The following is a 26749-nucleotide window of genomic DNA, read 5'->3' on the forward strand; positions in this document are numbered from 1 at the left end:
ATCAACAATTTTGTGCTTATGGTAGGTGTAAGGAAATGCCTTCCTTGGCATGGTTACCCCCGGACTTTTTGCCTTTTGTTGATGGCAGTTATGACTGAAAGTATGCTGGGACCCTGCTACCCAGGACCCAGCACCAGTGTTCTTTCCCTAAACTGTACCTTTTTTCCCACAATTGGGACAGCCCTGGCACACAGATAAGTCCCTTGTAATGGTACCCTTGGTACCAAGTGCCCTGTGGCCAGGGAGGGTCTCTAAGGGCTGCAGCATGTCTTATGCCACCCTGGAGACCCCTCACTCAGCACATGCACACTGCCTCACAGCTTGTGTGTGCTGGTGGGGAGAAAATGACCAAGTCGACATGGCACTCCCCTCACAGTGCCATGCCCACAACCCACTGCCTGTGGCAGAGGTAAGTCACCCCTTTATCAAGCCTTACAGCCCTAAGGCAGGGTGCACTATACCACAGGTGAGGGCATAACTGCATGAGCACTATGCCCCTACAGTGTCTAAGCAAAACCTTAGACATTGTAAGTGCAGGGTAGCCATAAAGAGTATATGGTCTGGGAGTTTGTCAACACAGACTTCACAGTTCCATAATCGCTATACTGAATACTGGGAAGATCTGATAGAGACTTCTAGTTGCAGATTCCTTACCTTAGAATTTTCCCCCAGGCATCAGACTGGATCTGGAGATTTTTCTTTGAGCAATACCCTTGCACATCAGTAGGTGGTGTCGGTCAGCTCCGCAGGTGTCATACGCGTCGTGGTCGCCGTGATGACATTGGGAGTAGTACATAAACGCCACCCTCACGCAGTGACGTCAGCTCTTTTCTTTCCGTGCCATGCGCAGATCCGGCAAAGAGCTACCCTGGCTAATTTTTGGCCGAATTCAACCATTTTAACGAGTTTTTTCTTTCGACTTTGGTGCATCGAGGATGTCCCCAAAGACCAGGTTCAAGCCCTGTGAGGACAGCCATCAGACGATTTGTTGACGGATCCTCATCGCGTTTGTCTGTGGAGCCTCGAGCAAGACCACGACCCAAAGTCGTGCTCCGAGTGCTGGGCCATGCAATAACATGCTTCTGCTTAAAACAAAGACCTGTTATCTGTATAGTGCTTCTTTTGGCCAGAGTCTGGCGCCCCCTCTGGGATCTTTTGAAGCCCCCATAGAGGGGGGCTTCCTCCCTGTTTGAAGACCTCTGCCCTAAGGTGTCCTGAGCTGGGGTGTGACCCCTGCCTTTAAAAATCCTCCATCTTGAGACTGGAGGATTCCCCCAGTAGGATTAGGAATGTGCCCCCCTCCCTTCAGGGAGGAGGCACAAAGAAGGTGTAGCCCCCCTCCAGGACAGTGGCCATTGGCTACTGCCCTCCTGACCTAAACACACCCCTAAATCTAGTATTTAGGGGCGACCCAGATCCCAGGAAATCAGATTCCTGCAACCTACACAAAGAAGGACGACTGCTGACCTTAAAGCCCTGCAGAGACAACAGAGACAACAACTGACTTGGCCCCAGCACTACAGTCCTGTCTCCAGACTCAAAGAACCTGCACAGCGACGCATCCAACAGGGACCAGTGACCTGTGAAGCCTTTGAGGACTGCCCTGAACCGAAGGACCAAGAAACTCCAGAGAACAGCTGCACTGTTAACCAACAGCAGCATTTTTGCAACTTTGAAGCAACTTTGAAAGAACTCTCTCATCCCGCCAGAAGCATGAGACTTCACACTCTGCAACCGGCGCCCCCGGCTCAAACTCCAAAGAACCAACACTGCAGAGAGGACTCCCAGGCGACTGCGACGCATCCAACAGGGACCAGCGACCTCTGAGGCCTCACCCCAGGACCAAGTTTGTCATTACGAACTCCAAAGCTTCGTAATGGTTTCACTGAATACTGGGAAGTTTGGTATCAAATGTCTCAGCACAATAAACCCACCCTGATGCCAGTGTTGTATTTATTGTAAAATGCACACAGGGGGCATCTTAAAGATGCCCCCTGCATGTTAGCCAAACTGCCACTTCCAGACGAGTTTCGGACCACATCAGATGAGAGGCTTTGTGCTCTCTGTGGGCCAGAAGCAAAGCCTGCATTGGGTGGAGGTGCTTCACACATCTTCCCCCAACCTTCCCTCTCCCCCTTTTGCAGGAACTGTAACTCCTGGTGGTGAACCTCAAAGGCTAAGGCCTCTTGTTCCAGTGCCCCAGTGCACTCCAGCTAGTGGAGATGCCCATCCCAGCTGGAAAATTGGTAAAAACAAGGAGGGGTGACCAACTCAGCTGGGACCCACCCATAAGGTGCCCAGAGCTGAGGTGACCCCCCTCCTTGCAAAATCCTCCATCTTGGTTTGGAGGACAGGGCCCAATAGGGTTAGGTCTCTGACCCCCTCCCCAAAGAGAGTGGACACAAGGGTGCAGCCACCCTCATGGACAGTAGTCATTGGCTACTGCCCTCTGACCCCTGTAATGCCCCTAAATCCAGGATTTAAGGGCTCCTCTGAACCTAGCTCGTGCGATTCCTGGTGACCTCACAAGAAGAAAAAAAAAGACCGCTAAGCTGACCCCCAGAAGAGAAACTGAAGATGCAAACTGACGTGGCCCCAGCCCTACCAGCCTGTCTCCAGCTTCAAAAGTCCTGCAAAAAGAATGTGACGCATCCTGCAGGACCAGTGACCTCAGAAAAGCCTTCAGAACACCGCCTGTACACCAGAGGACAAAGAACTCCTGAGGACAGTGGCTCTGTCCAAGAAGAAATTCCATTCAAGGACTCCAGAACCTCCCTGAATCCCTGAGTCCTGCCTACTCTGCACCTGATGCCCATGGCCTGTGCTCATTTGGCCCAACCAACTAGAGCTGGTCCCCAGACGATTCTGAGCAAGTGCCCACCCTGGGTTAACCCCTCCTGTCCACCACGATGACGCCTGCAGCCTGAATCCAGAGGACCCCCTTGACCGAGACAGAACCGGACGAAGATTCCTGATACCAAAAGGTACCCTTGCACCTGCAACCCCCTGACCTTGGGAAGTCCGACCTTTGGTTTGCTGGAACCAACACCCTGGCCTTCACCTGCAGCACCTTTTTGGTCACTGGGGCCCTCTTATAGGAAAGCATTTGGACCTGTGCCACCCACACCCACCCACCCACCCCTGGTGCTCCTCCTAAACAAACCCCCAGGTCTTCCCTCCGAAGACGCACGCACTTACCTGCAAGCAGGCCTAATTCAGAGTTCCCCTAGTCTTCATAAGCGCCCATGTTAAATCAACCTCAACTTTGACCTCTGCACCTGGCTGGCCTCGTGCTGCTGGTGGTAGGTGTTTGGGGTTATGTAACTGTAAATCCTGTAGTTACCTCAAAACTGTACTAACTTTTCTTAGCTAGAACTGTTTCTGAAAATTGCACTGTCAACTTTTAAAACATATTATTACTGTTTATTTGAAAACTATTTAAATTGCCAAATGGAAACAAAGTGGTATTGATACATATGTTGGATACTTACTTGCTAGGGTACTTACCTGTAACATGAATCTTGTGGTTCTAGAAATAAAGTAGCAAAATATATTTTTGCACATAAAAACCATTGGCTTTTGAGTTAGTTATTGAGTGTGTGCTTCACTTTATTGCCTACGTGTGTACAAGTGCTTTGCAGTACCCTCTGATAAGCCTAACTGCTGCACCACACTACCATAAAGGAGAGTATTAGTAGTATCTACTCTTTAGCCTCTGTTAAGCCTCTGGGAAACCCCTGGACTCTGTGCACGCTATATCTCAGTTTGATATGGTATATACAGAGCCAGCTTCCTACACCTAGTATATGGCACTCAGGCACCCAGGGCATTTTGACACCAGTGGTTCCCCAGGGGCTACAGAAGGTATGTGCCACCGATGGGAGCCTATGCAAAATGTGTCTGCAGGCCTGCCATTGCAGCCTGCGTGAAAAGGTGCATGCACCCTTTCACTATATGTAGGAAGTTGGCTCTGTATGTACTATCTCAAAGTAAGAGATAGTGTGGACAGAGTCCAAGGGTTTCCCTTGGAGGGAAGATAGTGGCAAAATTAGATAATTCTAATGCTCTATTTTGTGGTAGTGTGGTCGAGCAGTAGGCTTATCAGAGGGTATTGTTAAACATTTGTTGTACACACACAGGAAATAAATGAGGAACACACACTATATAGAAAAATATATTTTCTTAATTTATTTTTAGAACCACAAGTTCAAGATTTGAAGTAAATACATAAAATGCAAGGTACTCCACACAGGTAAGTTAGGAACTTTGAATTAGAGCAATAACATATACAGTGTAAAATGGCAATAAGCTATTTTAAATGTAGACAGTGCAAAAATCAACAGTTCCTGGGGGAGGTAAGTATTGGTTAGATTGTGAGTTAAGTAAGACACTTAAGTCTCAGTTCCTGGGCATAGGCAGCCCACCATTGGGGGTTCAGGGCAACCCCAAAGTTACCACACCAGCAGCTCAGGGCAGGTCAGGTGCAGAGGTCAAAGAGGTGCCCAAAACACATAGGCGCCTATGTAGAACAGGGGTGCTCAGGTTCCAGTCTGCCAGCAGGTAAGTACCCACGTCCTCAGGGGCAGACCAGGGGAGTTCTGTAAAGCACTGGGGGGGACACAAGTAGGCATACAAAACACACCCTGAGCGACACCGGGGCGGCCGGGTGCAGTGTGCAAAGCAGGCGTCGGGTTTTGTATAGGTTTCAATGGAGGGACCGGGGGGTCACTCTTGCAGTGCAGGTAGGCACAGTTGGGGGGCGTCTCAGGACAGCCACGACATGGGCTAGGCAGAGGGTCGCCTGGGGGTCATTCCTGCACTGAGGTTCGGTTCCTTCAGGTCCTGGGGGCTTTGGCTGCAGTGGTTGGTCCAGGCGTCGGGTCCCTTGTTACAGGCAGTCGCGGTCAGGGGAGCCTCTGGATTCTCTCTGCAGGTGTCGCTGTGGTGCTCCATGGGGGGTCGTCTCGGACTACTCGCGGGGTCGCAGTCGCCGGGGAGTCCTCCCTGTGGTGTTGGTCCTCTGGATCTTGAGCCGGGGATGTCAGGTGCAGAGTGTGAAGTCTCACGCTTCCGTCGGAAAGAGTGAGTTCTTTAAAAGTTGCTTCTTTGTTGCAAAGATGTTGCTGTTGTTGAGCAGAGCCGCTGCTCACGGGAGTTTCTTGTTCCTGGGGGTCAGGGCAGTTCTCTGAGGCCTCAGAGGTCGCTGGTCCCTGTTGGATGCATCGCTGGTTGCAGGTTTTCGACTCAGGAGACAGGCCTGTAGGGCTGGGGCTAAAGCAGCTGTCGTCGTCTGTCGTCTCTGCAGACTTGTAGGTCAGCAGTCTTTCTTTGTAGTTCAGGTTGCAGGAATCTGATTTCCTGGGTTCTAGGTGCCCCTAAATACTCAATTTAGGGGGTTGTTTAGGTCTGGGAGGGCAGTAGCCAATGGCTACTGTCCTGGAAGGTGGCTACACCCTCTTTGTGCCTCCTCCCTGTGGGGAGGGGGGCACATCCCTAATCCTATTGGGGGAATCCTCCAAAACTAAGGTGGAGGATTTCTAAAGGCAGGGGTCACCTCAGCTCAGGGCACCTTAGGGGCTGTCCTGACTGGTGGGTGACTCCTCCTTGTTTTTCTAATTGTCTCCTCCAGCCTTGCCGCCAAAAGTGGGGGCAGTGGCCGGAGGGGCGGGCATCTCCACTAGCTGGGATGCCCTGTGGCGCTGTAACAAAGGGGGGTGAGCCTTTGAGGCTCACCTCCAGGTGTTACATTTCCTGCAGGGGGAGGTGTGAAGCACCTCCACCTAGTTCAGGCTTTGTTCCTGGCCGCAGAGTGACAAAGGCACTCTACCCATGTGTCCAGCAACTCGTCTGGTTGTGGCAGGCTGGCAGAAACTGGTCAGCCCCACACTAGAATTTGGATTGGTATTCAGGGGGCATCTCTAAGATGCCCTCTGGGTGCATGTTAAAATAAATTGCACACTGGTATCAGTGTGCATTTATTGTGCTGAGAAGTTTGATATCAAACTTCCCAGATTTCAGTGTAGCCATTATGGAACTGTGGAGTTAGTGTTTGACAAACTCCCAGACCATATACTCTTATGGTTACTCTGCACTTACAATGTCTAAGGTTTTTCTTAGGCTCTGTAGGGGCTTAGTGCTCATGCACATATGCCCTCAACTGTGGTATAGTGCACCCTGCCTTAGGGCTGTAAGACCTGCTAGAGGGGTGACTTACCTATGCCACAGGCAGTGTGAGGTTGGCATGGCACTCTGAGGGGAGTGCCATGTCGACTTAGTCATTTTCTCCCCACCAGCACACACAAGCTGTGAGGCAGTGTGCATGTGCTGAGTGAGGAGTCCCCAGGGTGGCATAAGTCATGCTGCAGCCCTTAGAGACCTTCCCTGGCATCAGGGCCGTTGGTACCAGGGGTACAAGTTACAAGGGACTTACCTGAGTGCCAGGGCTGTGCCAATTGTGGAAGCAAAGGTACAGTTTAGGGAAAGAACACTGGTGCTGGGGCATGGTTAGCAGGGTCCCAGCACACATTCAATCAAAACTTAGCATCACCAAAGGCAAAAAGTCAGGGGGTAACAATGCCAAGGAGGCATTTCCTTACACTATAGGTCACTGCACCATGTTAGTGTAAGTCACCCCTTATGCGGGGTTGCCATTTTACGTGTGGTTCTCCGACGGCATGGGACCCTTTGTTTGCTTTGTTGTGGTGCTGTGTGCGCCTCCTTTCGCACCTTCTTTGTCCCCCTGTGCTTTGGGACTCCTGTGCGCACTGCCTGGTCTTCTGAGGGCTCTCTGAGTTGCTGAGAGACTCCCCTGACTCTTCCCTCCTGGATATAGTCCACCAGGTCCCTCCTGATCCCAGGCAATACCATTTCCCGCTAACCACGAGCTTTGCATGTACCAAGGCTTGTTGGTGGAATCCAGCGATGCAAATCGGACTGCAATCATCCATCTGGCGTGGGACAACATCTGCACCAACCAGGAACCCGTATCCGTCTTCTTGGGTGCAGTACTGACTGTTCTTCACCAGGGATTCTTCTTTTGCACCTTCATCCGGGTTAGCAGGGGCTCCTATTCTCCCTGGACTCTTCTGTGCTTCTTGGACTTGGTCCCCCCACTGTTGGTGTCTTGCAGTCTATTCTGGTTCTTACAGTATCTTCTTTTTTGTAATCTTGTGTGTTCTATGAATGTTACTGTGATTTACTCCTGCTTTCCTGGGCTCCCGGCTGGGTTCTGTTTCTTTCTTTTGGTGCTTTCTAATACTCCCAGCCCCCCTCTACACACTACATTTGCCTAGGTGGGAAACAGACATTCGAATTCCACTTTCTTAGTGAATGGTTTGTTCCCCCTAGGTCCATTTCTAACTATTGTGATTTTTACTATTTGCACTGTTTTCTAACTGTTTTTACATCTGTTTCTGCATACTAGTGTACATAATTTGTGTATTACTAACCTCCTAAGGAAGTATGGTCTCTGAGGTATTTTTGGCATTTGTGTCACCGAAATAAAGTACCTTTATTTTTGTAACACTGCGTATTTTCTTTCATGTGTGACTACAGTGGTATTGCATGAGCTTTGCATGTCTCCTAGATAAACCTTGGTTGCTCAGCTACAGCTACCCCTACAGAGCCTGGCTTCTACACACTGTCTGCATTTCACTAATAAGGGCTAACTGGACCTGGTATAAGGTGTAAGTACCTTAGATACCCACTACAAACCAGGCCAGCCTTCTGTAGCTATCCCACTTGGGAGATGGTACGCCCTTGCCTCTCCTTACAGGACAGTACTCCTGTGCACTGCGACCCTTGCAGCTACCGAGTCTTGTTTGTTCCTCCTCCAGGAGATCTATAGGCTCCGTGTAGCCCCGGCCTCCAGCCCTCCTCCTGCAAAGCACAGCCTGCTGCTCCAGTGACATGGGACTCCTCTTCAGGTGTGCTGAGTGGGACTCACTATGACTCCTGTGCCTGCTGCCAGTGGTTTGCCTGTGGGGGCTGCATACTCGTCTTGTGACTCTCCCAGCTGCTGAGGGTCTCCTCGGACTCCCCTTGCTGGTCCTCTTCAGCCTTGCAAACCTTCTACGTCTCTTGCATTTGCCAAGGCTTGTTGGTGGTTTTCTAGCACCTCTAAATGACTGCATCGCGACCACCGACGTGGGACATCACTTGCATCACTTCTGGGACTTCTCTCCATCTCCTTTGCTGCACTGCTGACCTTCTTTGTCCACCGTCGACCTGGTCCTGCATCCACAGAACAGTGGGTAGTGGCTCCTGCCACAACCGGACGCTCCATCACCAACTGGATTTGGTCCCCTTCCTTTTGCCAATGCCTATTGCTTTCTATGCTTTTACTGATTGCTAATGTGTATATAATCGTGTTTACCTCCAGTTGGAGGATTGCCTATTCAGTATTCTAATATTTGTGTTACTATAATAGTGCACCAAAAATAAAGGTACTTTATGTGGTTATTTAATGTGTGAGAGTGCTGTGTGGCTATAGTGGTATTGCATAAGCTTTGGATGTCTTCTAGATAAGCCTTGGCTGCTCATCCTCAGCTACCTCTAGAGATCCCTGGCTTCCTAGACACTGCCTACACTTCACTGATAGGGATACCTGGTATAAGGTGATAACACCGTAAGTGCTCACCACACACCAGGCCAGCTTCCTACAAGGGGGCACCAGTATGCCAATTGTGGAGTGCACAGAAAGTCTTAGGCAGCCAAATTTAGAGGGCGATAGCACAATCACGGGGTCCTGGTTAGCAGAATCCCAGTGGAAAAAAGTCTGAGCATACTGATAGGAGGCTAAAAGTGTGGGTAACCACGCAAAAAAAAAAACAAAGGGTACTTTCCTACTGGTATTGCCTGGATATCTATTCTAAGGTAAGGCCTCTACGGGTAGAAGTCTCTATACTTGCCAACGCCTCAACTAGCAGAGACTATATTTAGCTACAGTTTACTTATGATCCACTGATCCTCCTTACTCTGCAAATGAATTTCTAGGGACAGGAGTGCTCCTGTTCAGGGCCCTAGTTCTCCACACAAGTGGTCAGTGTTCTTTATGGCTCTGCGCTTCTGGGATGGAAAGTCGTGATAAGAAACAGATGTCAGTGCGCTTATATAGGTGCTGTGGATGCCACTTCTGGTGCCGACGGCGCTCGCAGAGCCAAACGATGCTACCTACCGGTGTGCAGGGGGGCTGCTCACAAAATGTCTTCCGGACCAGTCTGATGCCTGGTGAAATTCTAAGGTAAGGAATCTGTGACTAGATAAAGTCTCTACCATATAAGGCGTTATCGAAGGTACGTAACTTGTTTTCTGTCCACTCACAACATAGCAGAACCCATCTCTCGGCATTCAGAGCTCCCTAGCTTAACCCAGATGTCTGGCTACCAGGGGGGCTACACGCCCCTGTAAAACCAATTAGACAACTGGTTTCCTCTCTCTCTGTCCAGTGTCAGCCTGTCATAAACAATAGAGCAGCCCATCTCCCAAGTGTACCATTTGCCATTCAATAGTGGTTTCTCCTTTGAAGCTCAACTTTTGGGTCAACACCCGTGTGGCTTCCTGCCAGGGAGAGAAAACACCTCTCACCCACGCAGGCTTCTATTGTATCCTTTCCTTGAAGTCATTTACACATCTCCCCAAGTAGCTAAAAATCTGTTTCAGGGACAAACCTTTGGTGCAGCTGTGAACAAGAATAAAAGACTTAGTCACACCCAGAGTGGAACAAACAGTGCTGCAATCCCTGGTGTGACTCTATAATTTATAGGCCTAGGGTAATGTGGGTACCATATACTAGAACCTTATAAGTAAGTTAACGTATGCCAGTTGGGTATAAGCCAGTCAAACATACACATTTTAACCTCCGGGCATTGGCACTGTGGTCTTGTTAGCAGGCTTTAGTGCACTCAGTCAAAAAAACAGCAGCATCTGTCCATAACTTTATGTGTGACCATACAAAAAAGGCACCTCCTCACAGGAGTGTTGTTCGGGATCCTATTCAAAGATGAGGCAACTGCAGGTAGAAGTATCCATTGGAAGAAAGTTACTTACTTTTGATGTCGTTTTGGGAGCCAGGCGTCCTTCCACTACTGCTGGATTCTATTTACAGACAGATTCCTCACTGAACACACCCTCCACTTTCTGAAGGAAATTCATAGGTCTTATAAAAAGAAGCCAACTTAGTTTGTTGCGGAGCACCTCTTTTAGTACAAAACGTTATTCTTGTCCCAGCCTCAAGATACACAGTTAAAGAAATGAGAACTAACGTTGATGGACTAGCGACATCACCACAACCCCTCTGCAGCAAGTCTTTTCCAGCACCACCTACCAGCACTGAAGAGCTAAGTCAGAAGTTTCCGGAACCAGGCACTTGAGATATTCAGTGGTGAGGAATTTGCAGGCAGAGTATCCACCAGAAATATGTTTACTGACGGTAAGTAACTTTTTCTGTAATGTCAGTGCAAATGATTATTCTACATCCCTCCACTTCTTTATAATCTCATTGTATTAGCTAGTGAAAATCTTAACTATCTTGCTGTTGTTCAGTTTCACAGTTTTCATTGCTAATGCCATACTAGAGCAACTACTGGACTTTGTTTTTGAGTAACTGTCTTGTGTTGTCCATTTGTTTGAGTCAGACATAACATTAATATTCCTGTTTGTTTTTAGGAGCTGGAGTTGTGTCGGAGGCTCTACAAATTACATTTTCAGTTACTGCTTCTGTTTCAGGCTTACTGTAAACTTACCAATCAAGTTGACACTATCAAAAAGGAGGCAGAGGTAATGGAAAATTAAAACATCGGTTGACGTTTGATTTATTACACAGGCAAAAATTGTTGGACTTTTTTTCTTGATAAAATATGAAGTTTGAAAAACATTAATATAACCAGCATCAGAACATAGTGTATAAGTGAAATGAGCACCACAATTTCGAAAAATAATAATACAACACCAGAGTTTTGACAGAAATTATAACTGACCAGACCTGGGAAGAAAAGACAGAAACACTCATAAAGAGGGAAAATAAATTGCTACATGTTTCTGACTTGTTGATTCTTTTCATTAAGTGGCCCCCATACGAACAAGTTACTTAGCTCCGGAAACAAATTATCTGGTAGAGACATATTCTAGTTGCAGATTCCTTACCTTAGAATATCCCCCAGGCATCAGATTGGATCTTGAGATTTTTCTTCGAGCAGTTCCCTTCCATACCGTCAGGTGGTGTCAGTCGACTCTGCATGCGTTGTTGACGTTGTGTTAGCCGTGATGACATTGCGGCCGTATATAGGCGCCACCCCATCGGCTCTGACGTCTGTTTCATTTTGCAACTTTCCACACTAGTAGCGGAGTGCCAGGAAGAACACTGATATTGTTGTGCCAAAATTAGGGCCCTGAAAAGGGAATCCCTGTCCCTACAATCAGTTTGCAAGCTGGGAGGATGGGTGGGGTTGGTAAGGAATCTGCAGCTAGAATGTCTCTATTAGATAATTTGTTACCAAAGGTAGGTTACTTGTTAATCTGATAGACTTCTAGTTGCGGATTACTTACTTTAGAATAGATACCCAAGCAATACCATCCTCGGTGGTGGACTGCAAACCAAGATCATACTAAAAAGTCCTATAGGTTTGAACAGCCAAAGTAGCTGTGTCTGCGTACCTGACTGTCCAGGCAGCAGTGTTTTGTGAATGTGTGCAGAGACTCCCACGTTGCTGCCTGGAGAAAGACCAGAAGTCCGCATGCCAATGCAGTGGTTACAGCATTTGATCTGGTGGAATGAACACGCAAGTCCTCAGGGGGTTGCTTTTTTCCCCAAAGTGTAGCACATCTTGATACAGAGGACAACTCATTGAGAGAAGGTCCGCTTCTGCGCTGTCAGCCCTTTCTTCGCACCCATATAACCAACAAAAGGTTGATCATCCATTCCAAGTCTTTGGTACGATTGAGGAAGAACTCCAACTCTCTTTTTGGATCCAGGCGGTGGAGTCTCTCCTCTTCATGAGAAGGATGTGGGAGTGCATAAAAAGTAGGCAAAGTGATGGATTGGAACTACATGAAAGGGCGTGACCTCGTTAGGGAGAAAAGAGACCCTGCTACAAAGCACCACTTTGTCAAGATGGATAGTGAGAAATGGTTGCTTTGAAGAAAGAGCATGGAGCTCACTCACTCTGAGAGCAGAGGTGATGGCAATTAGAAAGATTGTCTTTAGAGTGAGATGCTGCAAGGGACATTTATGAAGTGACTCAAAAGGAGCACATATAAGGTATGTAAGTAACAGGTTCAAATCCCACTGCAGCATTATGAACGGGGTAGAAGGATAAATGTGAGTGAGTCCCTTAAGAAACCTCCCAAAGATGGGAGATTTGAACAAGATGATTGATCTAGCAGTCTGCAGAAGGCAGAGCGATCAGACAGGTAGCATTTAAGGGTGCCAAAGCAGAGCCCTGATGGACAGGAGAGAAGATGAACAGTAAAACATCAGACAAAAGTACAGAAATGGGGATCAACTGAATTGTTGGTACACCATGCCACAAATTTGTTCCAACAACAGGCATACATCGTTTTGGTGGTGGGATGCCTGGCTGCCAAGATTACATTGCAGACTTCAGCCGGAACTTCAAAAGCTGTCAACTGCTGCTGCTCAGTCTCCACGCAAGGTGGTGGAGACAGGACAGGTTCGGGTGGAGAACCGTCTTCTGCTGCTGCAATAGAAGATTCTCCCAATGGGGCAGTCTGATTGGAGGATGGAATGCCATGCTGATAAGCTCAGGATACCATACTCTTAATGCCCAGTCTGGAGCCACAAAATGACTTGGGCCTGATCGTTCTTGATCTTCTTCAGAATTCTGGGCAAAAGTGGTATGTGAGGAAAGAAGGCCTAAGTTCCACTGGCGACGAAAAGCATCACTGAGTAAGTGCCGCCTTGGAAACTCCAACGCACAAAACAGCTGTTGTGTGTTCTCTGCGGAGGTTAAAAGATATCTAACCACGCCTCTCCCTACTGCTGAAAGAGACCTTGCACCACCTCTGGATGTAGACGCCATTCGTGATCGACGGCTGAGTTCGTCTGCTCTGGTGTTCAGAGAGCCTGCCAGATGTTGAACAACCAGGGATATGCGCTAACGTTCCAGCCATGTCCAGAGGCGCAGAGCCTCTTGACAAAAGGTCCACAAACCCCTCTCCGCCCTGTTTGTTGCACTACCACATGACTAGTATTGTCCGTGAACACCTGCACCATTTTCCATTGGAGAGAGGGAAGGAATGCTTTCGATGCAAGCCTCATCACCCTGACCTACAGAAGATTGATGAGGATTCCGGACTCTGCCCATTCCAGGAGTGATGCATCTGTCTCTACTATCAGATCTCTTTGGGGAAGGGATAGGGATCTGCCTTTGACCCGATTGCAGTTCGAAAGCCACCACTGGAGATCTTGTGCAATTCCCTCCGAGATCTGGATCATGTCAGAGAGATTCCCCTGATGCTGCGCCCTCTGGAACTTCAGGTCCCACTGCAGAGCCCGCATATGCCGTCTGTCATGTGTGACCAGCAGGATGCAGGAAGCCATGAGACCCAGCAGCCTCAGAGTCATTCTCACCGAAACCCAGGACAGAGGCTGAAACAGTGGTATCATAACCTGTATATCCTGGACTCGCCGCTAAGGAGGATAGGCCCGAAACTGCACTGTGTCCAAAACAGCTCCGATGAGCGACCTCTGACCTGTTTTTGGTCTAGAGCTCGCCCCCCCACGTCCGCAGCACCACCTTGCTGTCTCCGTGTCCCTGACCCCCACCCATGCTGCTGGTAGCGTGTTCGAGGCCCTCCTCCACCCGCAGGCATCCTCCTGCGCCTCATCCCTGGTGTCTAGTGGGCTTCTGATAAGCGTCGCTAGACCTGTGTGCTCTGTGCCGTTTTTGCCGTATCTGTGAGTGTATTTTGTTTTTTCTGCGCCTTGCCCCCTTGCGCTCTTGCCCCCATTTGTGCCTTTTTTCAGATTGCTGTATTCCGCCTGTGCTTGTGCCATTTACCATATTTGTGAGTGTATTTTGTCTTTCTGCGCCTTGCCTCCTTGCGCTCTTGCCCCCATTTGTGCATTCCGCTTGTGCATTGTGCCGTTTGCCGTATTTGTGACTGTATTCCATATTTTGTGATTTGCCTTTGTGCTTTTTCTTCTAATTTGTGCCTTTTTTCTGACTTTTTTCGCCCCTTGGGCGCTCCCCCTTGCCGCTTCCCCTGCCGCTGCCTCCCTGCGGCCCCGCCCCCCTCGCGCCCCCATTCGCCGCTCCCTCCCGCCTCCCAGCTGCTCCCCCCTCCCTTCTTAATGGCTGGCGCTGCGCATCCGTGCAGCGGGCGCGCCAGTGGAAAGCCCATCCGCGCCCAGCGCCACTCCCCCCCCCACCCCCCACGCCCCCGCACCACCAGACGTCACTACTCCGCCAGCTCTCTTTTCCCCCTCAACCCTCGTCCCTCCACAGCTTGCTTCCAGGCCACACCGAAGAACACCAAAGGTCCCTTCTCCTGCCGCGCCTGCAACTTCACCTGCAACAGAACAAGGAAGCCTGCAACAACCAACACCAACCACCTCCACTGCATACTCCTCAACACACGCTCCGCACAAAAGCACGCCATCGAGCTCTGGGACCTGCTCGACACCACCGCCCCAGACATAGCCTTCCTTACCGAAAACTGGTGGAACGACTCCTCAGCCCCTGACATGGGAGTGTAAGAAAACACTAAGGGTGTCCAAGATACCCCACCCCAAGACCCTAAAAAGTAGGAGTAAAGTTACCCTACTACCCCAGAAAGACAGTGAGTCGAGATAGGGGATTCTGCAAAGACCACAACTGACTGCAAAGCACTGAAGACGGATTCCTGGACCAGAGGACCTGTAAAAGAAGGGGACCAAGTCAAAGAGTCACACAAGTGTTTAGGGGGGGCAGGAGCCCACTAAACCCCGGATAAAGGTGCAAAAGGGCTGCCTTCGGGTGGAGGAAGCCGAAGATTCTGCAACAACGGAAGGTGCCAGGAACTTCTCCTTTGGTCAGAAGATGTCCCACGGTGTGCTGGAGGATGCAGAGTTGTTTCCACGCAGAAAGACCACAAACGAGCCTTGCTAGCTGCAAGAGTCGCGGTTGAAGATTATGGGTGCTGCCAGGGCCCAGGAAGGACCAGGAGGTCGCCCCTTGGAGGAGGAGACAGAAGGGGCACTCAGAAACTCAGAGCCCACACAGAAGCAGGCAGCTCCCGCAGAAGCACTTGAACAGGCGTTCAAGAAATTTGAGCACAGCGGTAGTCTCAACACAACAAAAGAGGGTCCCACGAAGCCAGAGGTCAACTCAGCGAGTTGTGCAATGCAGGACGGAGTGCTGGGGACCTGGGCTGTGCACGAAGGAAGTCTTGCAAAAGTGCACAGAAGCCCTAGCAGCTGCAGATCACACAGTACACAGGATTACTGTCTGTCATGGGGAGGCAAGGACTTACCTTCACCAAATTTGGACAGAAGGACCACTGGACTGTCGGGGGTCACTTGGTTCCAGCTCCTGTGTTCCAGGGACCATGCTCATCAAGATGAGGGGACCCAGAGGACCGGTGATGCAGAAGTTTGGTGCCTGCGTTAGCAGGGGGAACATTCCGTCGACCCACGAGAGATTTCTTCTTGGCTTCCAGTGCAGGGTGAAGGCAGACAGCCCTCAGAGCATGCACCACCAGGAAACAGTCGAGAAAGCTGGCAGGATTAGGTGCTACAATGTTGCTGGTAGTCATCTTGCTACTTTGTTGCAGTTTTGCAGGCGTCCTGGAGCAGTCAGCGGTAGATCATTGGCAGAAGTTGGAGCGAAGTGCAGAGGAACTCTGGTGAGCTCTTGCATTCATTATCTGAAGAGAAACCCACAGAAGAGACCCTAAATAGCACTCAGAAGAGGATTGGCTCCCTAACCAGGTAAGAGTCTATCAGGAGGGGTCTCTGACGTCACCTGCTGGCACTGGCCACTCAGAGGTCTCCATTGTGCCCTCACACCTCTGCATCCAAGATGGCAGAGGTCTGGGACACATTGGAGGAGCTCTGGGCACCACCCCTGGGGTGGTGATGGACAGGGGAGTGGTCACTCCCCTTATATTTGTCCAGTTTCGCGCCAGAGCAGGGGCTGGGGGATCCCTGAACCGGTGTAGACTGGTTTATGCAAGGAGGGCACCATCTGTGCCCTTCAAAGAATTTCCAGAGGCCAGGAGAGGCTACTCCTCTCAGGCCCTTAACACCTGTTTCCAAAGGGAAAGGGTGTAACACCCTCTCTCAGAGGAAATCCTTTGTTCTGCCTTCCTGGGACTGGGCTGCCCAGGCTCCAGGGGGGCAGAAACCTGTCTGAGGGTTGGCAGCAGCGGTAGCTGCAGGGAAAACCCCAGAGAGCTAGTTTGGCAGTACCCGGGGTCCATGCTGGAGCCCCGGGGATGCATGGGATTGGCACCCCAATACCAGATTTGGTTTGGGGGGTCAATTCCATGATCTTAGACATGTTACATGGCCATGTTCGGAGTTACCATTGTGAAGCTACACATAGGTATTGACCTATATGTAGTTCACGCGTGTAATGGTGTCCCCGCACTCGCAAAGTCCTGGGAAATTGCCCTGAACAATGTGGCGGCACCTTGGCTAGTGCCAGGGTGCCCTCACACTTAGTAACTTTGCACCTAACCTTCACTAAGTGAGGGTTAGACATATAGGTGACTTATAAGTTACTTAAGTGCATTGTAAAATGGCTGTGAAATAACGTGGATGTTATTTCACTCAGGCTGCAGTGGCAGTCCTGTGTAAGAATTGTCTTAGCTCCCTATTGGTGGCAAAAGAAATGCTGCAGCCCATAGGGGAGTCCCAATACCCTGGGTACCTAGGTACCATATACTAGGGAATTATAAGGGTGTTCCAGTATGCCAATAAGAATTGGAGAAAATAGTCACTAGCCTGCAGTGACAATTTTAAAAGCATAGATAGCATAAACACTGAGGTTCTGGTTAACAGAGCCTCAATGATACAGTTAGGCACAACACAGGGAACACATACAGGCCACAATTATGAGCACTGGGGTCCTGGCTAGCAGGATCCCAGTGACACAGGCAAAAACAAACTGACATATAATTAAAAAATGGGGGTAACATGACAGGCAAGATGGTACTTTACTACACACACTGATGCCAGTGTGGAATTTATTGTAAAATGCACCCAGAGGGCATCTTAGAGATGCCCCTTGAATACCAATCCGACTTCTAGTGTTGGGCTGACCAGTTTCTGGCTGGCCTGCCACAACCAGACGAGTTGCTGGCCACATGGGGAGAGTGCCTTTGTCACTCTGCGGCCAGGAAGAAAACCTGTAGTGCTTCTCACCTCCCCCTGCAGGAACTGTAACACCTGGCGGTGAGCCTCAAAGGCTCACCCCTTTAGTTAGAGTGCCACAGGGCTTCCCAGCTAGTGGAGATGCCCGCCTCTACGTCCACTGCCCCCACTTTTGGCAGCAAGGCTGGAGGAGATAATGAGAAAAACAAGGAGGAGTCACCCACCAGTCAGGACAGCCCCTAAGGTATCCTGAGCTGAGGTTCCCCCTGCCTTTAGAAATTCTCCATCTTAAGTTTGGAGGATTCCCCAAATAGGAATAGGGATGTGCCCCCCCTCCCCTCAGGGAGGAGGTTCAAAGAGGATGTAGCCACCCTCCAGGACAGTAGCCATTGGCTACTGCCCTCCCAGGCCTAAACACCCCCCTAAATTTAGTATTTAGGGGCACCCGAGAACCCAGGAAATCAGAATACTGCAATCTGAAACAAGAAGGACTGCTGACCTGCAAGCCCTGTAGAGACGACGGAAGACAACAGCTGCTTTGGCCCCAGCCCTACCGGCCTATCTCCTGACTCGAAAAACTGCAACAGTGATGCATCCAACAGGGACCAGCGACCTCTGAAGCCTCAGAGGACTGCCCTGAACCTAAGGACCAAGAAACTCCCATGAGCAGCGGCTCTGCTCAGCAACCAGCAACAATATTGCAACTTCTTGCAACTTTTTAAGGACTTCACTCTTCCTGCCGGAAGCGTGAGACTTCACCCTCTGCACCCTATGCCCCCTGCTTGAGATCCAGGGAACAAACACCACAGGGAGGACTCCCAGGCTTCTGCGACCAGTGGCATAACTAAAAGGCTGTTCTGACTGTTTACCAGCCAGGACAGATGGTGTGAGTCCTGGAGCCTGTGGCTCCCAGGGCACTCCAAGATAAATGAAGTGATCCCCACACTATTGTACAGAGAAAAGGTGAGGTCACCTACCTGGTTGACCTGGGCAGCCCAAGAAGCCCCCTCAGGGTGCTTCATGTGAATCGCCTAAAACCTTATTATGACAGGGCTGTCATGACTTTGCTCATGGCCACTGATGAGGGTCAGGAAGAGGAGAGTGACACAGTCCCTGACAATACAGTGGATGGTTCATTAGAGTGAGTTATTCTTGCTGATTGCCTCTCTAACCAACAAGAGGATGATTGCAAAAATCCCCTGGGCCAGTTGTCTGAACTGTTCTCGTTGACCCCTGGTCAAACCACATGGTGTGAACACATCAATTCACACAGGTGACAGCCTGCCTGTCAAAAGTAAAATATACAGGCAGCCTGAGCACATCAGGGAGTGCATCAAAGCAGAAGTGCCAAAGATGCTTGACCTAGGAGTTACTGAGCCTTCATACAGTGCTTGGGCTAGTCCTGGTACGAAAACCACACTCTCCAAATGGGAAAAAGAGATCATGTTCTGTGTGGTCTACAAAGGCCTCAATACAGTAACACAGTGGTTCCCAACCTGTGGTCCGGGTAGCCCTGGGGGTCCGCAAAGCCTCCTCAGGGGCTCAGAAAATTAATAATATTAAGAGATTAGGTCCCCTGCTTTCATTAATGACTCAGCAGGGGGTCCCCAGATTCCAGTAATGATAAAGTGGGGGTCCACAGAACTCAGGAGGTTGAGAACCACTGCAGTAACAAAAACTGATGCTCATCCAATCCATAGGGCAGATGAGCTGATACTCTGGCTGCTGCCAGGTATCTCAGCACCTTTGATGTAACTGCTGGATACTGGCAGATCAAATTATTAGAGGATGCCAAACCTAAAACAGCATTCTCCACTCCTAGTGGGCACTATAACTTTACAGTGATGCCCTTTGGATTGAAGAATGCCTCTGCCACATTTCAAAGATTGGTGAACAAAGTTCTCCAGTGGCTGGAAAGCTTCAGTACAGCTTATCTGGATGACACAGTTGTCTTTAGCTCTGCCTGGGAGGATCACCTAGTTCACCTTTGAAATGTATTGGAGACTTTGCAAAGAGCCGGCCTCACTATCAAGGCATCAAAATTCTACATAGGGCAGGGCAAAGTGATTTATCTGGGCCACCTGGTAGATGGAGGCCAGATCCAGCCACTCCAGGGCAAAATCCAGACAATCCTGGATTGAACTACCCCTACAACTCAGACCCAAGTCGGAGCCTTCCTAGGCCTGACTGGGTACTATAGGAGGTTCATTAGGAACTATGGCTCCATTGTATGCCCTGTAAATAACATCACACCTAAAAGGATGCCCAAAAACGTTTTATGGCCAGCTAGCTGCCAAAACGCTTTTGATGACCTGAAACAGACCATGTGTTCTGCTCCCATTCTAAGAAGCCATGACTACTTCAAGCAGTTCATTTTACAAACAGGTGCTTCTGAGGTAGGATAGGGGCAGTACTCTCGACTAAATAATGAGGGCCAGGATCAACATGTAGCTTTCATAAGCAGAAAGTTGACCCCCCAGGGAAAAGCGTTGGTCAGCCATTAAGAGGGATGCCTTTGATGTGGTCTGGGCCTTGAAGAAGCTGAGGCCGTACTTGTTTGACACTCACTTCCTTATTCAGACCGACCACAAGCCCTTCCTATGGCTTAGGCAAATGAAAGGTGAGAATCCCAAATTGTTGAGGTGGCCCATCTCCCTACAGGGAATGGACTTACATTGGAACATAGACCTGAGAGCAACCACTCCAACGCAGATATTTCCACTTAGACAATGAAGACTCAACATGGCAAAGTTAGTCATATTGTGGGGTGGGGGGTGTAGAAAAGTACCCTCTTTTTGGCATGGTTACCCCCACTTTTTGCCTGCTATCAGTAAGCTTTACTAGGATTCTGCTAACCAGGACCCCAGTAATTATGCTCTCTGTCTCTAAATTTGGTTGCCTAGGACTTTTCTACACTCTACAGTTGGCACACTAGTGTCCCCTTATAAGTCCCTAGTATATGGTACTTAGGTAGCCAGGCTATGGAGGACCCATGGGGTCCCCATAGACTTGCAGCATGTATTATGCCATCCATGGGAGCCCATGCAAAATGTGTCTGGTGGCCTGCCATTGCAGCTTGCGTGAAAAGGTGCATGCACCCTTTCACTACCCATCACTGTAATTCACCCCTATGGTAGGCCCGCCTAGCCCAGAGGGCAGTTCCCTGTGTGAGAGAGCAGAGGGGTCCCTGTGAACTGCTGTTCCATTGCACTGGACTTCGTAAGTGCATGTGTCCAGCTACCTAATGGTAACTCCGAAACTAGCATGTTTGGTATCAAACATGTCAGAATCATACCCCAATACTAACACCAGTATTGGTTGTATGATTCCATGCACTATGGGGGCTCCTTAGAGGACAGCCCAGTATTGCCCCTAACAGTCTTCTAGGGTCTTCCAGGCAGCCGTCGCTGCTGCTACCCCTCAGACCGGTTTCTGCCCTGCTGCTGCTTTACCAGCTCAAGCAGGTAAGGCAAAACAAAGGATTTTCTATGTGAGGGAGGCAACGCCCACTCCCTTGGTAATAGGTGCTACATGGCTTGGGAAGGGTAGCCTCTCCAAGACACCAGTTTGCTTTAAGGGCACATTTGGTGCCCTCCTTGCATAAACTGGTTTGCACCAGCCCAGGACCCCCAGTCTCTGCTCTGGCACGAAACTGGACAAATCTGGCCGCCAGAGCTCCTCAAGGTGGCCGGTTGATTCTGCCATCTTGAAATCAATATGTGCAGAGGCCCCTGGGAGCATCCGAGTGGCCAGGTCAGGCATGTGACGTCCGAGATCCCTCCTGATAGGTGGCCACCATGCAAAGTGCCCGGTCGACCTTTTAGGGCTATTTAGAGACTCCCTTGTGGGTGGGTCCCCTGATTCGATATGGAAGACTCCACCAGGACTCCTCTGTATTGTTTATTTCTAATTCTTTTGCATTTGCCAAGACTTGTTGTAGGTTCTCCTAAACCACTGACCATCTGCAATCCGACGACTGATGTGAGACACCCTCTACACTGCTCCAAGGACTCCTCTTCAGCTCCTAAGCTCCACAGCTGCTCTTCTTCTTCCCCCGTTGACCCAGATCTTCATCCACAGAAGGGTTGGTAGTGGCTCCTTCCCTGACTGGACACGTATTTGTGGGCTGGACCCTGTTCCCTTCTTTTGCAGGTCCTCTTCTTCCAGAATCCACCTTTGGTTTCTTCTAGTCTGGGCCTGTTCTTGCACAATCCATTTTCTAAGTCCTCTTGTTAGTCCTTGGGAAGACCAGGTACTTACCTCTGCTCTCCTGGTTGCTGGGGGTCACTTAGGTACTCACCTCTTGGGGTCCCTAGTTCTTCCCGCTTCTCTCTAATGACTCCATATCCTTGGGTGGAGGACTTCACATTCCACTATTTTAGTGTATGGTTTGGTCCTCCCCTAGGGCCCTAACTATTTTTCATGAATTTTTACCAGTCCTTGTTGTTTCTTCTGCCAATTCCTAATTATTACTGTGTGTATATTTACCTCCAGTCTGGTGACTGCCTACAAGTAATATAGTGTGGTGTTACTATAACACAGTACCTTTATTTTTGTAACACTGTGTGGTTCTTTTCATGTGTAATAAGTTACTGTGTGACTATTGTGGTATTGCATAGGCTTTGCATGTATCCTAGATACGTCTTGGCTGCTCGTCCACAGCTACCTCTAGAGAGCCCTGCCTGCATTCACTAATGGGGTTGCCTGGACCTGGTATAAGGTGCTAACATTATAGGTGTCCAGCACACACCTGGCCAGTTTCTTACACAGATAACCATACAACTTTGTATAATATAGTCAATATGGAATGTGAAATATGAGAAGGTCAAGAAGATGGGGGTTGATGGAGAGACACCCACCAAACTTAATTAACAATGTCAGACAAATCACATACATAAAATAACCAAAAGATAATAGTAATAATAATCACAATGGACACAAGTGAATTGAAGTGATTTTTCTATTGTTTGTGTATTGTTTAAGTGTAGTTCATAGTCAACACAGAGCACCAATTAACATCATAGGTTGGTCTAGTGTGCATGAACAACTGTACGATATGTCTCAAGTGCAAGGAAACACTGCAAGAAAGAACAACACAAAAGTATATACAGAAAGAAAAAAGTTGTTTGGGCAACGGACAACTACTCCAAATGATTAGTAATGCCTTATCTGGTAGAGACTCTACCTGGCCACCGATTCCTTACTGACCCTCCCAATGTCCCCGCTCTTTGAACGGATTATAGTGTATACCCTTTTAAGGGCTCTAGCTTCGCACACCAGTGGTCACCAGTGCCACCTACTGGTGCAGGGGTACTGCTCGTCCAAGTTTCCAGATCATCCAGTCTGATACGTTGGAATTATTCTAGGGTGAGGAATCTGCAGCTAGATTGAGTTTCTACCAGGTATGGCGTAACCAAGGTAAGTAACTTGTTTGTTGAAAGTATGATTCTATATTGTATGGTTCCTTTGAAGTACATTTGCGAAAATTGAAGGGTATGCCTTAATTAGTAAATCAGAGAAGACCTGTCACTCAAGCCACGTCTATTTTTTGCCAAATTTAAACAAGAGCGCACTCTTACTACGAGTTATGCAGTGCCGTTCTCTTATACACCATATTTAAATTCTTGAATATCATCAAAGGTTGGTCTGACTTTTTGAATGCTACATACCTCAGATCTTACCTGAGGCACTCATTATGCAATGCTCCTCTAAGTTGCCATCACCCACTGCTCTCTTGCTGCATTAGTTTTATGTTATGTAAGTCTGCTTTAATACCTATTTGTGCGGACTTTGTGAAAATGTGGTCTTAAAAGTGTGTTGATTTGGTTGCTGCAACTGCCCCATACAAAAGCCAAATCTATTTAATCTACTAGTTTGTATTTTCCTGTGAATATTTTGCATTTTTATTTTAGGTTATAAACATGTCTGAAGAGCTTGCAGCTCTGGAGTCTTACTTAAAAGAAGCTGAATCTCTCTCTGACAGTGGCGTAGAAGAGGCTGAAATCGCCGAAGCATGCCAATGCGATACAGAAACAGCTATTCATTGCCTCCTAGAAACTTTAAGGAGCAAGGAATTTTTGTCTGCAATTGCACAGGTCAAGGCTTTCAGGTAATGTGGGAAATTATTAAAAGTGTGTTATTCTAAAAACAGAATATTTGTTTGAAGATGGGAACCATTTGTCAGTGTGACAGTTCACCTTGATTGAGATGGTCAGCAGCTCCTGGCCCATCCTGGATTTCATCGTTCCAGGTCAGAGTGACCCTCTGGGGCTGTGTTGACTAGGAGGGTTGGTGTTTTTTTTTCTAGGAATAAGAGAACCAGACTTCTACCCAGTAAGTTTTACAGATTATAATAAGCACTGGCAAAGCCAATATATTTCCTTTGAAATGGACAGTTCAAGCCATATTTATCAAAGTTGGCAATGCTAGTACACTGTGCAAATTCAGTCCTCCGAATTAGTTTTCGTTCTCAGTACCTGCTTACGTCACAAGATTTAAATGAACTTAAAACACAAAGTTCAGCATCCTAAAGTGGCATTTGCATACCCTAGGAGTTTTAGAATGGCGCAATCAGCACTTTTTGGATGTTGACTGCAGTATATTAGGCTACTACTAGAGGTCTCTCGAGTTAGACACAAGTATTTTATGTAGCAGGCTACATTAAATTTGGTTGTTATTATAGCTCTCTTGATTTAGACACAAAGCAAGCATTTTCTTAATTTCTGAAAGGGGATGTGCTAGAAAGGAATCACTCAAGATGAATGACCTGGAAGGTTACTCCAACATACTTAATTACTCTAGAAGAACTAGTGAAAGCCTTGTGGTACTCTACATCTAACGAGGACAAACATATACATAAAGAATACATTTAAAATGGTTACAGCAACTCTGATCTTGACTCAATAAATACGTACATTGGATAGATCTGTATACTTTTCTGAAACGTGTCTTAGCAAAGGCTTGTAATTGTAGAATGGCATTTGAAACTGGATACACAAACTCAAATAAGCATTCAGTTTGACTCCCTTTCATCCTGAAGGGCAAAAACTCTTAAGGTATTTGGATAATTTTCAATAAAGCAATGACCCAGTAACCATACTCGTACTTGGATGTTCTAACTAGATGAAACCCGGATAACTGTCTGACAAGTATGCCCACCCTTTGGTATGAGAAGATTTACAGCTTGTTCACAGATTCCCTCCCTATCTTTTGCAGAATATACTAAATCCATTTCAGAACTAAATGGGTTTTTGTAGTAGTGTTAGGGCATTCATCTGTCCAGGTTGAACATTGAGCACAGTTTGCCCCTATCTGATAGACTCCTCACCTTGTGAGTATTGCTCAGGCATCTGACTGGATCTGGAAACTTCAAAGCAGTACACATCATACCACTAGGAGAGACAGAGTTTTAAAATAGAACTAAGGCCTCCATCCTTCTTTGGCACCATGGAGTAGTCAGGGTGACCGTTACTAGCACACAGCCAGTATGGTTATTTGAAGACCTGCATAAAATGGGTACAAAGCTTTGCAGTTGTTACTTTATGCATGGCTGGGTTTAACGTTTTTTTTATTTATTTATACTTTTTTGTTAGTTCAAATCACTCAGAAAGCTGTTGTAATCGTTGTACTTCATTGGTTCATACAGTGGTATCTGTGAGGCAGATGGAACCAATATTTTGACTGTCACAAAACATGATTTGGCTATCCTACTTGCTTTTAGTGAAACCATTTCCAGTACCATTACCAGCATACATGATATTGATAGAGGAGTCCAAACTCTGTGTTAGGCAAAAGGTTGTCTTGAAAACAAATTCATTCAGTGCTATCAGGAACCCTGCAAATGGAGCACTCCATGTATGCATATTCGAGTTAAGGGCTGCTTGCCTACGCGCTTTTCTTCCTTTAGAGTCACAAATTGACATTCCTATACTGATTGAGAGCACAGTCAACATGCTCTTTAGAAACAGAATAGGAGAGGCTGGGTCAAGAAAAGTTGTATGGCAAGACTTTCATCTGTGACATTTGGCTATTGACAAAAAACGTTTTCTCTCAGAAGATCACCTAACAAGGACTGTGAAAGAGAGCATGGTCACTGACTGCTTTTTCCATTGACCCCCTTATGGTAACTACACCCACAGATTTTCCAGCAAATCCTCAAGTGGTAGAGATTCTAGAAGTGGATCTTTTCAACAAGAATCAAAACAAAGTGTCATATCTTTTGCTTGTTTGAATATGTAGGAAGCTGTAATATAGTGCACTAAAATGAAGGACACTGTGCAGAGAATTTAGTGGATCTCCAAGTGGCTTTGCAGAGTCAAAAATAGATAGGACTAATGCTCTATTTTGTGGTAGTGTGAGCAAGCAGTTAGGCTTATCAGAGGGTATTGCCAAGCATTTGTTGTAGTCATAGAGGCAATAAATTAGACACACACTCAAATAATAAATCCAAGGCCAATTTAGAAAACTGACAATTCTTTTTATATATGTTTCAAACCCAAGAACGTCAAAATCAGGTAAGTAGACTTTTAAGCAAAAACACTTTATAGTTTTATAGTGCAATTTTCAGAGTTCTCTCAATGTTGTCCTCTGGAGGAAAAACTACTTACAAAGCCAATCTCAGGGATTTAAGGTAGGTACTGGGCACTGATCAGAACCACACCAACAGGTCAGAGTGGGCGACACTGGAGCCTGCCAGGTGCAGAGGTGCAGTAAGGTGTCGAGTGCCCAATGGTTTCCTAGTGGATATTGGTCCTCATGAAGACAGGCTGCAGGCTCTGGCTAGGAAGCCAGTCAGGGACAACAAGCAGGAAGGTAGTAGACTTGCGGCCTTTAAGAATGTGGGTGCACCTTTGGTCGTCCTCTTCAGTGTCCAGGGGCGACGATGCAGGGGTGTCCTTAGGCATCGGATTTTCTCTTCCGTGAGTACTCGTGGTCAGAGGGTCCTGTGTGTTGAGGCTGCAGACGTCTTCAAGGAGTCCTGCAGGAGTGGAACCAGGGTGAACTCAAGCTCTTAGGAGCCGGGGAACATCTTTGGCACCAGTGACCCACCTCGGATCGGGTCACGTGCAACGGTTACAGTGGTTGCTGGAGGTGTCAGGTTTTAGGTCAACACAAGGCTGCAGGAGAGAGGCCCTGTGTGCAGAGGCTGTATGCAGCTTAGGCGAGTCCAAGAAGGGTGAAACCTGAATGGACTCAGACTCTAGCCAGCCAGGTAACTGGGCTGGTACCATCAGTTGGCTTCACCTCTGGTTGTGGTTTTCGGGTGCGGAGGTCACATAGGGTGTCGGGTCCTTGCTGTTCCTGGGGCTGCATAGTCCTCTCTTGAAACTTTGTTGCAGAGACGTTCCACTGCTAACTGGGAGTCTGAGTCTTTGTAGAAGGCAGGCAGTCCTCTTCGGTTTTTTGAAGGCTCAGCTGCAGGACTAGTTGTCTTTT

General features: G+C 48.2%; 1 protein-coding gene across 12 annotated transcripts in view; it reads left to right on the forward strand.

Annotated features, from left to right (window-relative positions):
* Positions 1-26749, forward strand: part of FRYL (FRY like transcription coactivator) — a 1894812-nt gene that overhangs the window by 1824373 nt on the left and 43690 nt on the right. For all 12 annotated transcript variants that reach the window (XM_069201557.1, XM_069201569.1, XM_069201550.1 and 9 more), the window contains 2 exons: positions 10666-10776; positions 23227-23423. In XM_069201557.1, the coding sequence (XP_069057658.1) occupies positions 10666-10776; positions 23227-23423 (308 nt within the window). The remainder of the gene's footprint in view (positions 1-10665; positions 10777-23226; positions 23424-26749) is intronic.

This window comes from Pleurodeles waltl, chromosome 1_2 (genome assembly GCF_031143425.1).
Source record: "Pleurodeles waltl isolate 20211129_DDA chromosome 1_2, aPleWal1.hap1.20221129, whole genome shotgun sequence".
Taxonomy (NCBI): Eukaryota; Metazoa; Chordata; class Amphibia; order Caudata; family Salamandridae; genus Pleurodeles; species Pleurodeles waltl.